The 12,995-nt window shown below is 35.4% G+C and overlaps 1 protein-coding gene across 1 annotated transcript in view; it reads left to right on the top strand.

Annotated features, from left to right (window-relative positions):
- Nucleotides 1-6,126: 6,126 nt before the first annotated feature.
- Nucleotides 6,127-12,995, top strand: part of Dph5 (diphthine methyl ester synthase) — a 69,951-nt gene continuing 63,082 nt past the window's right edge. The window contains exons 1-2 of the mRNA XM_090408425.1: nt 6,127-6,330; nt 12,286-12,346. Of these exons, the coding sequence (XP_090264551.1) occupies nt 6,196-6,330; nt 12,286-12,346 (196 nt within the window). The 5' untranslated portion in view covers nt 6,127-6,195. The remainder of the gene's footprint in view (nt 6,331-12,285; nt 12,347-12,995) is intronic.

The raw sequence follows: 12,995 nt of genomic DNA, 5'->3' as shown, positions 1-12,995 counted from the left end.
CTCAAGAAGTTTAACTTCAAAATTTGCTTCACTACGCTTCCAAACTTCGTTCAATACTTATCAAACCTAAAGCGAAACATCTTCCAACTCAGTTTCCAGGAGTGTACAAGATCGTATGTGATTGTGGAAAGCCATACTATGGCCAGACTGCTAAATCCATCCTTCTACGTTTGGAAGAACACCGTAGAGATATCTCCTATAACAGGACTAGAGCTAGCGCTCTTTCTAGCCAAGTTTCTTTTCAACTCAGACGAAGGCCGCCAACACATTGTGAACTGGACTCAAACTTATATCATCCATGTGTGCTATGATGAACTCGAGAGAAAGATTGTCGAATTTAGGGAAATTTCTCTAGACTCCTCTCATATCAACAACAGCCTGAGTTTCAATCTCTCTGACGCACACGTTGCCTCTGTTCAGGACTGGAGCACTCGCGAGAGCGCCTAGTATACGTTTATTTGGAACTCAAGCTCGCATTTTGTTTTCAAACACGCTGTCTTTTTTGTACTAGTTCTGTTATTGCAATTTTAAGTCTCTGAAATTCTTTATATACTTCTTTGATTGTGATAACTGAAGATGTTGATCAATTTAACAAAACTAGTGAACTAGTAGTATCTTTTCAAATATATCATGTCATCTTTTTATCAATCGGTATCAGTCATTAAAGCTTTTTCATATATATATATATATATATTAGAGTTACCAAGTAATTTTGTAACATGGTTATTTAACTCCTAATCCCAAGTAAGCAAACAGTTAAGTTTGCGCCTGAAGCATATAATAGCCTGAAAATAGTCCTAAGAACAAGAAACACGCATGCTAAATACAATACAAATTTAATGAAACACAATATATCAGTTCAGGCTTCCAGTTGAGCGACTCATCAAGACATTCCACGTTATCATGTGTATTTGTGTGCACGATAATTTCTCAATTAACGGGTGTAGTTGAAATCAAATATATTAAACATCAGCCTACTTCCTAACACAGCAAACAAACCAATAAATAATAACTGATTGGTGTCATCCTCAGATAAGCTTAACAAATAAGCTTCAAGGAGGAAAGCTGAGAAATTACATCTCATTCAAGATCAATAAAAAAGAAAAGGAAAAAAATTCCATACATCACATTTAACTGCTGTAGTTAAAGCGCTTAAATATATTAATATCAAAATCGTAAATATATAACTCATTGTGAATAATATATGCACGTAAACACAAGAAAGATATTTAATTAACCAAATATTTCGGTCTGGAAATAGCAGACCATCTTCAGTGGCACTACAAGAACAGTTTAAAAAAATACAAGGTGGAATACTAACAATAGATCATTTAAAAATAGAACAAGCCGCGTGATGTTATATCACTAAGTATTAAAGGGAATATTTTTAAGCAGAGACATGATTAAAATAAAGATATTAATTAATATTATTAAATAACATAAAATTAATATGAATTAATGAGTTATCCTGATTAGACTTTCCCAGATATTTGATATTGATATACAGTCATTCCGATTCAGGTTATGACAATGGAGTACGGCCTCTACACTTTCTTTGAATAAACGTTCAAATTTATAATGGGATCTATGTAAAAGGCGAGTTTTTGACCAAAGGATGTTGTGATTAGTTTCAGTCCCGTGCTGAGCCAATACAGATTTTTCAGTTTTGTTGTGATGAATGGAGGATTGATGTTCTTGGATTCGTTTTTCAAGAGAACGTCCAGTTTGTCCAAAATAGGAGATATCACAGTTGCAGCGAATTTGATAAACTCCAGGAAGAGATATGGTTGAGCATTTGTCTTTAGGAGATGTATTGGCCACACACCTCCCGAATATGGAACACCGTTCAAACACTCATAAAACACAAAGAACCCATTACAGAACACACATTATTCTGGTTAAACGAAGGTACCATTAACACAACTAAAGCACTCATCATCATAACCATGTACTCGATATGGACATACAGATGAAACAAAATTTTTGGAAGGGAAACAGGACCAGACATACTCAGGAAAAGAAACAACATATTAAAAGACACAATCACAGATACCATAAACAGAAACAAAATAACCAAACACCAATGGCGGCAAATGGGTCTCATCTCAGAATTCGAAGAACAACTGCAGATCATAGAAATAAACGACCCACCATAAATACAAAACTTAAAACAAAACCATACAAAACTTCTTGTAAAACGCGAAGAAATAAAATAAATATACATAAGCAAAAGAAACACATAGAATATACTTTTTCATTAAGCTGTATAACCACCTGTATATTAATTGCTTTATACTATAATTGGTTGTAGCCTTGTATATAATAATGGTCAATTATGGAGATTGCAGTTTCGTTTTATGTTTCAAAAATGTCAATGACAATATATATAATGGAAGAGCTTGACCACATTTTAATGATGTATAATATGTAAAGTAATTATATGTATTTGTTTAAATATGCTATATGCACTTAAAGTTCTACGATAAGTTCACAATGTATGAACCAAACCTTTATATTTTAAAAACAAACATTACACAGGTTTATTAGAGAAGAAGTTATTCAAGAAGTATTTCCTAACACGACAAAAAAAAAATATAGCACAAACCCAAGAAGGAAGACGTAATATACTACCAACAAACAGTTAAATGTAACTACATATAGAAACAAATAGGATTTATGAAATAGTAATCAAAATGTTAATATGAGTGCTTAAGATAAAATGACAACAATAATTTAGATAGAATGATAGAATGTATGACACACTAAATTTTTTTTTAAAAAAAATCAAAACCTCAGATGAAGCATAAGACTACAGGAAACAGAAAGCACTGAGCAGATTATCATGCAAAAAAAAAAAGAATGTATAAACACAGATAATATACACAATGTGAAATCATAAAGAAATGTCAAAGAAATATGCCAATTAGAATGAGAATACTATTGTAAGCTTGTATGTAATTGTAAATAGATGTGAAATAAGATGTATGAAATAGTGATTTAAATGTTAATATAAGTGCTTAAGATAGAATGATATCAATGTATGACACATTAAAAAAATTGCTGAGATGAGGTATAAGGACTTTAGGAAACATTAAGCACTGAGCAGATTATGATGTAAAACAAAGATTGTATGAACACAGATTAATATACACAATGTGAAACCATAAAGAAATGTCAAAGAAATATGCCAATTAGAATGAGCATACTATGTATAGCATGTATATAATTGTAAATAGATGAAAAATAGGATGTATGAAATAGTAATTTAAATGTTAATATGAGTGATTAAGATAGAATGATATCAATGCATGACACCTTGAAGAGAAAAAAAAAGTTCAGATGAAGTATAAGGACTTTAGGAAAAGCAAGGCACTGAGCAGATTACCATGTAAAAAAAGATTGTATGAACACAGATAATAGACACAATGTGAAAAAAAAAACTAAAAGAAATGTCAAAGAAAAAATGCCAATTAAAATGAGCATACTATGTACAAAATGTATATAATTGTAAATAGATGTATATATATTTATTCCTATTCAGATTGTACATAGATGCTTTGTTGTTAATAAAATATATGTAGCTCAGTGGATGTGGCGTTTGCACACCACAGCGCTTGACCTCACGAAGGAAGACCTGCTATCGAATCTAGTCGTCGACTACAGGAAATTTTTATAAACCTTTTTTCGACCGGTTCCCGAGTTAGTCGATCTGTGGCACGGGCAAGCGGGTTTTTTCTCCCGGCAACTCGGATTTTTCGTCGCGTTAACTCAAGAAAATCGACCGTAGAACCCACATTATTTCAGACATTAAATACGAGTGTTAGGGTTAGGGACCACGAGATGGCGGCACTTGTTGAGACGTATCTCTTCATTGCGTGCTGCTTAATTAGTGATTACCCTGGGCCAGCTGTCTCTGATTGGCCACCAGTGGAGATTGAACTGCCCACTCAGTCTCCAAAAAAGTTAGATAGGGCTAAACGGTCTTGCCTAATCCCTATATATGGGAATAAAAAGGCGTTAGCTGATTTTTTTTTTTATGTTTTGAGTTAATTCTATTAACTTATTTCTGTTGTGTTCTATATTATTTGGTTTTAATTCGTTGATAACATCTCTTTCAGTGATCATAGCACTGATATTGTGATCTTTCCAAAACGGAATCCAATTGTTTTTCCTGAGACCTCTGGGAATTGAATTTTTTGCAGCCTTCAGTATCTTGTTAGTTAGTTAGTTCTAGTAGTTGCTGATCAAGTTCTTTACTAGTGAGTGTGCCAGTGCAATTTTATTATTATTATTATTATTATTATTATTATTATTATTATTATTATTATTATTATTATTATTATTTCGGGCAACTCCAAGGAATCGACAGACTCATCGTGGAAGGCCCTATCATCCTGTCAAAAACAACTATTCGACATTCACACAGTATCTACCATACCTCGCCTTGAACTCATTCACAGTCTTGGCACCCACAACAGACTCTGGCAGCTTATTCCACTCATTCACCACTCTTCAAGTAAAAAACCTAGCTCTAACACCATTGCTAACCACACTCTTGCCCAGCTTCCATGTATGGCCCCTAGTCCTCCCCCCACCAGTCCTATTCTCAAAAATATCTTCTGGATTAATCTTATAGAAAACCTTCAGTAATTTGAATGTCTCAATCATATCGTATCGCCCCTTTTCCGACTATCAACCAATTTTTGCAACCCACAAATCTTCAACCTGTTCTCATAAGGTTCATTCCACAGACCTGCTATCATCTTGGTCACTTGTCTCTGGATTCTCTCCACCTCCACCCCATCAAGAAGAAACCCTGGTGCTCATATCTGGGCACGGTAGTCTAGATGGGGTCTTATCAAGGCTCGCAACAATAACTTGTTTGTCTCTGCTTGTTAAAGTATTTTTCAGAAACCAAGTGATTTGATGAGCTGATTTAGCCACATTTTCGATGTTCCCCCTAAACGTCAACTCCCTATCCACCAATACTCCCAAATCCCTGGCCTCATCAATCTCCTGGAGTAAGTTTCCACCAATGTGATATACTGCTGCTAATCTTTTCACCCCAAAATGCATAAACTTACACTTTGTCAATTTAATGTTCCTTTGCCCAGTCCTCCAAACTATCCAAATCATCTTGCAAAATTTTGACATCCTGTGCACTCACAATTGCTCTACCCAACTTTGCATCATCAGCAAACAAGTGAGCACTTCCTCTCAGATCATCTCCTATATCATTAATGAACAAACTGAAAAGTAGTGGTCCAAGAACAGAGCCCTGCTTCACACCACTAGTCACAAGCCGTCTTTTGTACTCAACTCCTGAATAAAACACTTTCTGGTATCTCTCCATCGACCACCCTCCTATCCATCTTACCAACCCTTGGTCAACTGGAGCACATGTTAAACATGTTAATTGTTAAACAGTAAACTGGAGCAGATGGGGATATCCATCCCCATCTGCTCCAGTTTACTCATTAGAGTTCTATGTGGTATCCTGTCAAAGGCCTTGGGAAGGTCCAGTAGAATCACTGTAAACCTATTACCCTTATCCAGTTCAGCAGTCACTGTGTTATAATACATGAGCAAGTTACTGAGGAATGATCTACCCTTCACAAAACCATGCTGTCCCCCATACAGTATCCGATTTTCATCTATCCAATCCTGTATTCTTTTCTTGACTAATTTCTCCAAGACCTTGACAACGATTCCTGATATGCTAATCGGTCGGTAATTTACAACAGCAGTCTTAAAACCTCCTTTATGCAGTGGAACTATTTTCCCCTCCTTCCACCCCCTCGGGACTAACCCAGACCCGAGACTCAAATTAAACAAAATGGTCAAGGGTACTGACAATTCTTTAGCCGCTTCACGTACGACACGAGCTGGTATACCATCCAATCCCACAGATGTATGTTTCTAATATTTCTGTGTATTTAAGCCAATTTGCTTTTCTGAAGTTCCAAGATCTCTTTGTCTGTCGTTTTTGGTTTAGCTGCAAATTAATGGTTGTGATAATAGGTCTTGATGTATTAGTTCTTTGCAAATTTTGAAGAGGTCGCTTTACTCAGCGCACATGTTATTTCAATGGAGGTGTTTATAATGTGTTCGGTCTAAACAGACGAATAGCAATTATTTGCTGTCTTAACTGTGCATAGATATTTATATTTGCTGTTTTCACACCGTATATCGAAGATGTTATATCTCATCGGTCTGGGGCTTGGGGATGTTAATGACATAACTGTAAAAGGTCTGGAAATAGTAAAAAGTGCCTCAAAGGTATATTTAGAATTTTATACGTCTATTCTGACAGTTGGGAAAGAAGCTTTGGTAAGTTTTTTAGAACTGTGTTTTTGAATATAACATTTTATATTTCACTCCTCATCACATCTGGCTTCTGGCTTAGGTCTAGAACTCCATAGAGAGTATAATGTAATAATAACATTTTCCAGCGTATATTTGGATACCAGTAAGTGATTAGGAAATATACAAACGTTGCCTGCCAAAATCGCTTATAATACTTCTTGATCATCACTGTCGGATAAAAGTGTCAGTTTACAAGCTGGGGTGATTGACCACCATCTTCTCCTAGAATGCTTCTTCTCCATTTTCAGATATTCACGAGATATCATATCTCCTGTTTGACTTTAGTCCGTGTTATCTGTAGTCCTTAATTTAAATTTAAATACCAGCTGGTTATTTTGCAAATTTGAAAGTTGAGTCATTGATATCTGTCAAATCCTATTCAGAATCAAGGCATTTTGCCGTAAACATTTTATATTAAATTTAGTACTCAATCTCAATCCGACATGCGACAAAAGATTTAAAAAAAAAAACTTCAAATTTTTAGTAAGGTCTTAAGTGCATTATCCCAAAAGTGAGAGCAGTACTTTGCTTCTGACCAGTTGCTTACTCTGTATAAATCCCAAATCCAGCCAACCTTGGAGTACTGTTCTCTCATGTTTTGGGTGGTGCATTTAAGGTCTCCCTAAAAATTCTCGATGCTGTTCAGAAAAGGGCAGTTCAGTTAATTAATGACACATCTCTTACAGACTTTCTTCAGCCACTTTATCAAAGGATCAGTTTTTCATTGTGTCTCTTCTACAGATATTTCCATGACCACTGGTCAAGAGAAGTAGCTTCCATTATATAAGTATGCAGTATGTTCAGTAAGTATGCAGTTTGATTGCATACTTACCAAACTTGCTACTCCCAGTCGTCTTTCATTTCATCCATCTTAATTCTGCAGAACAGCCTCCCTTGTGAAGCAGTTCCAAAAGATTAGTCTCCAGCAGTTTAAGAATAATATCAACAGATTACTCTGCTCTTAATCCCTGCCCACACACGGCATTTATTTGATATAGGCCCTGCTGCCTTTCATGTGTCGGAGTAATATATACATTTGAGCTCTTTGCAACCATATTTATGTGCCTGGGAAAGGAGTGTCCTGCATTCAATTCCTGTCGCTGATGTGAGGAGCTTAGGATCTTTCTCAGACATGGCCAAGTTAGCTGGTCTTAGGCTTGGACCGCGGGGTTTTTTTCTCCCACAAGCAGGCAAACCGACCCCGTGAACACACCCCCTCTACAGACATAGGATACCTCCAGGAATAAGGAGTAACCAACCTATTCTGTAGGATTCGGTTCCAAATGCCTACACAGTAAAAAAAGTGTAGGTCTCTGTGTGAGCATAAATCAGGATGATATATATCATCATCTTCTTTTCAGCCATTTTCAGTCCACAGCTGGACAAAGGCCTCTTCCAGCTCTTTCCATCTTTCTCTGTTCTTGGCTATGGTTGATCAATGCTTTCCACAAATTTTAACAGTTCGTCATCCCATCTTCTTTTAGGAGATCCTCAGCCTCATTTCTCTTCTTTTGGAATCCACTCCGCATTTGAAATAGCTGTTGAGTTTTTCCAATAGGTTTTATTGTTGCCCATACAATTGACAGCATGCTGTAGTATGTACTATGCAACTTTGTTGTACCATTTTATAACTGGCATATGAGAAATAAGATCAGTTAAGTTGAAGCCTGTCAGGGAAGTATTTCGTAGGAAATGGGCTCTGCATTACAAAATAGATTACCTGAAATGTTCTCATAATGGCATCTTTATATTGACTTTTTTTTTTTTTTTCAGCTGAAGGCAAGTTAGCTAATCTCGTGAAGATAGCAAGATGTCTTCCCTCGCTCTAGTTTTTTTTCCTCCACAAGCAAGCAGATTAGCTGGAGAACACAACAACAATAAAAATATATGTTTTGAGTAGTGCTATGGAATTGGGTGAATTGTAATCTAGAGCAGCCTCCCATGATGAGTCCTGGGACCTTGTAAATGTACCATATAATAATGATAAGCAGCTTGTCACAAAGATACTTATGCAGAACCCTTTATTGGCATTTGCTGGCCTGGGTAGTTGAGTGGTTAACTTATCTGCTTTTTGTTTAACAGGCAGCAGGTTCAAATCCCACAGTGGGTATGGATGTTCATGATTGTTTTTAAGTTGAAGATAATTTTATTGCCCAGTGTGAGTCCATTGTCTCACTTATTGGAGGGCTGAAGTGGACATGGATGTTTGAAAAAGCTTGAAAAAGTTTAGTCTTTAGAGCAGGGTTTCTGGACTATAAAAAAAAACAAATAAATAATAAATAACAAAAACTTATTAATTCCTTAGCCCATCCACAGTACAGATGTATATAAGTTTATAATCTTTCATGGGTCAGAAATACATTTAAATATAAACTCGTGGTGGGGGTGAGGGGTAAAAAAGAGAACCTTATAGCTCATTTGGTTTTTTAGGGAGCCCTTTGGTTGGAAAGATCTGGGCTCAGATCTTTCCATTTATCAGAGTTTTTCAGTTAAAGGTGAATTAGCCAGTCTCATATGGAGGTAAGGGCTTTGTCCTATATACTCAGTTTCTTGTTCCTCAAAACAAGCAAACCAGCCCTGTGAACATACCTACAGACACAAAAATACTTGCCCTTAGGGGATGCAGAGAAGTTGCACGTGATCTACATTAGATTGCCTAAAATATTAAATAGGAGACTTAACCCATCTTGGATGGATATAGTAAAAATATATATAATTTTTCAAGTAACATATTATAAAACCCACTGGAAAAGTTCACTGCATTATTTGAGATCGATTTTTCAGTAAAAAGTATAGTCATACGTCATTTTACTACTTCTGAGAAACATTGCTTTCACAGTCAATTTAGTTGTAGAATTGTCATCAGTTAACTGATGACACTTCAGTAAATATCAAAAAGACATTTTACTGTAATGTAGGACAAAGTGCACTTTATGAGAAGTGCAATACTGCAGATGCAATAAGCTTTTTAATGTAGAGTACACTTCCTCTGTGTTGCTACTGTAGGCAAGTTGTAGTGACATCAGTTGCTGTCAGTATACAAGTAGCTGGTTATGAAACTACTTACTTTATATACAAACTTTTGTTTGCTTGCATAAGATTAAAATAAGAATGAAAACAAGAATATAATTTGCTGTCAAACATGAATATATCTATACATTCTCACTGGGAAATGTTGCTTTCAATATTATTATTTTGATTGCATTTTACTTTTAATTTATCAATTTGTTACCTATAACATGCATTTAGAATTAAAATTGGCTTTGACTCAACATGTTTTACTATATTATTTTTATTAGATTATTTTTGTTAATATTGAGAGAAGCAGCATTTGAAGCTATCTAATATAAGATAAATGCCAACAGAACAAAATATGTATGCATTTGTTGTTATTAGGCTTGGAGAAGGAGGTTCAAAGGGATATGCTACATTTGTTGATAAGTTATCTCAATGAGCACAGGGTACAAGTAATCATTATGGGGATTCCAACTGTGGATAGATTGGAAGTGCAAAAAAAAAAAAGGACACATGGATGGAGAAGAAAATTGAATTTATGCAGTCACTGGCAGGTAATTACCTACAGTAATTACCTGCAGCAGAATGTGATGGAAAGAACTCAGAGTTTTAAAATGTTGGATATAATGAAAACATCAAAGGATTTGTTTATAACCAAGATAACCACTTTGCCTCTGATTGGGAAGAGTGATCATGTAGTCTTGACCTGGGAGGTGGCTGAGCATACCAAATTCTTCAGTTAAGAAGTGGCATATATGAAACTGCAAATTTCATTGATTATGATAAATTTAGGAGACTGTTTGGATCCAGTGCCTTAGAACTAGTGAAGGGTTGTTTTGAAAAAAGCAGTCCATTTGCATAGGTCGGGGATAAATCAGGCTTGAATGCATATCATCATCGAGTAGGAGCTGAAAAAAAATGGAGGGAATATAATCATCAAGTTTGTGAGTACAAAGTATATGCAAAAAGGTTAATCATTATGTTAAGGAAGAAATTAGTATATCAGGCCAGAAGCAGAAGAAATTTTGAATTTCTTCTGCTTCTGTCACTGTGTGAGGGTATATTATCCAAGTATAGTTCAATTACTGATGATGTGATTTAATTCTTGACACTGGGAAGGTCCCAAGAAAGTAGAAAGAGACATAATAGTTCCATTACATAAGAAGGCATAGATAGTAAATTATAGACCAGTCACTATCTCAGGAGCAGTGATGAATGTATTGGAAAAATTTGTTGAGGGCAGAATTTAAGAATTCGTAGATAGGGATATAATGCACAATCTGTGTGTATGGCAGCACAGCTTTTTTGAATGAGAGGTTTCATCTTAGTAATATACTTGCTTTTTACAATAAAGTAACATTTGAGTTATAAAGGTAATGGTTATGCTATGATGTTGCTGGACTTTGCAAAGGCATTTCACAGGATATTGCATGGAACTACCATGAAGCAAATGGGGATAGATGAGAAGCCAATGATAAGAATAAGAGGGTGACATAGATCTGATCATATCAGTCTTACAAAGAAGAATGAAAATACTATTGTCTCTACTTCAAGTGTTAAGAAATACATTAACTAGGGACAACAAAGCTATCATCCCTCTTTAGACTTTGATATGATCTGCATAGTGAGTAGTCAAATTCAGTTGCCTGATTTTTTAGGGAGTAATGGAGAGGATCCATTACTTCCACATCCTTCATTCTGATCACTTATCTCTAAGTGACCAGAATGGTTAGGTTGTTTTGATTTACAGCTGAAGCGACTAAGGCAATGAGGCTAGTGTGTTAAAGTGTGTGTTCTTCTGGCTGGTTTGCCTGTTTAGTGGGATAATAAACCTGAGTTTCCAGGAGGGGAAAATCCTGCCACCTCCATATGAGACTGGTTGACTCACCTTCAAAAAAAAAAAAAAAAACTTATAAAGATTCTTCACATCCTAGATGGGATTTAAACTTTGATCTTTTCAACTGAAGGACCTCATCGACACCAACTCAGTTGTGGAGGTTCTGACCAAAATGGTGACTGCTCTGTGTGAATTGACTAAGATTTGTATTGCAAAGTTTAGTAGATAGGTGGACAAATGGGATATGATAGAAATATATGTTGCTAAAGGAGTTTATAGAGCAAATTCAGAAGAAAATTTTCACTGTGTGACAGGACCGAAGAGAAGAAGGTGTCACTTCTAGAAGTTTTGCAAGATTTAATAAGGCCATAAGAACTCATTTTTCTTGGAGAGTGATTAATGTATTTAAGATGTTGTAGGATAAGCAGAGCCTCCATAGCTCAGTCAGTATAGATGAAGCCCGTTGGTTGAAAAGACCTGGGTTCGATTCCCATTCAGTGACATGAGGAACCTTTACCTGGTCTCTTTCGACTAAAGATAAGTTAGCTGGTTTCGTTGTCGTCCAGAACAGGCAAACTGGCCCCCGTGAACACACACACACGGATTACAGCCATGAATACATCCCAGCCATATGCCTGGATAAAATTGGGGGTTGGGAAAAGCAATGGTGAACTAAGCTGTAAAAATCTCACCAGGAATACTTTGTGGGCAATGCCTACAAAGTCACCTATGGTTGGAAACGACTGAAAAGGAAAACCAGTAGTACCAGGATAAGCATTGCGTGAATAATGGTTTCAGACTTATAGTTACTTGGAGTTGACCATGTAATGATCTTAAATAATACAGCTTTAATGCCTTGTAATAACTAATATCAGCATTGCATGTAGTCTATAAATGGAAAGTTAATTTCCTGTGTGATAAAAATTTTGGAAAATTTGATAATCTGATGGTCATCAAATCTTCTTTAACATTATATTAGCATCGTAATTAATGAGTATTAAAATAATGCCACCCATTAATTATGTAAGTCATCTCATTCCAATATTTTTTTTTTTTTTTTACATTAGGAAGAATTTTATGGAAGAGAGGTACACCTTGCAGATAGAGAAATGGTGGAGCAACATTCAGGTAGAGTTCTATTGGTTCTGTAAATATAAGGATTATGGAAAATAATTGGCTGATTAAGAGAGTAGCCAGATTATGAGAAGAGAAAGTTTTGTTACTGAGTTGTTTTATATGAAAGTGCTTTATTCAATGGAAACATATTATCAAGGTATGACACAGTTAACTGCTGAGTTATTTATTCAGCAGTAAGGACCTGTTTAGTTGCCCCCTCTGGACCTGTCTCTTATATAAGATTAGAGAAAGATAAAAAAATTATTTAACTGTATTTTTTATTGTAAACGTTAGTGTGTGCTGTTATACTTATCCTGAAGAAGTCAGACAAAATAACTGGTGAAACGTGTTGACAATTCATGCATATCATTTACACATATCTGGTCAATGAATAAAACCAAAAAAAAAGCTCAAATTTTAATGTTTAAGTGACCAAATACAAAACAAAAATTAGAGAAAGATTTTGATATCTTACTAGTTAACTAATGAAATTAATTATAGACCCATGTTTTTAAAATATAGTCGCATTTTAGATATTCTGAAGCTTAAACTGACCGGAAAAAAAAAAAGCATTCTATCAGCTAAAAATTTAGAAATCCTACCATGGTATTGTGGGGTGCTTAAGGGTAAAAGCTGTATAACTGAGAGAAGACCTCCACAT

The sequence above is a fragment of the Typopeltis vanoorti genome, chromosome 18 (genome assembly GCF_054136105.1).
Source record: "Typopeltis vanoorti isolate ZY-2024b chromosome 18, IOZ_Tvanoo_1.0, whole genome shotgun sequence".
Classification (NCBI taxonomy): Eukaryota; Metazoa; Arthropoda; class Arachnida; order Uropygi; family Thelyphonidae; genus Typopeltis; species Typopeltis vanoorti.
Note: the sequence above shows the minus strand (reverse complement) of the source record. Positions and strands in the feature narration are given on the sequence as shown.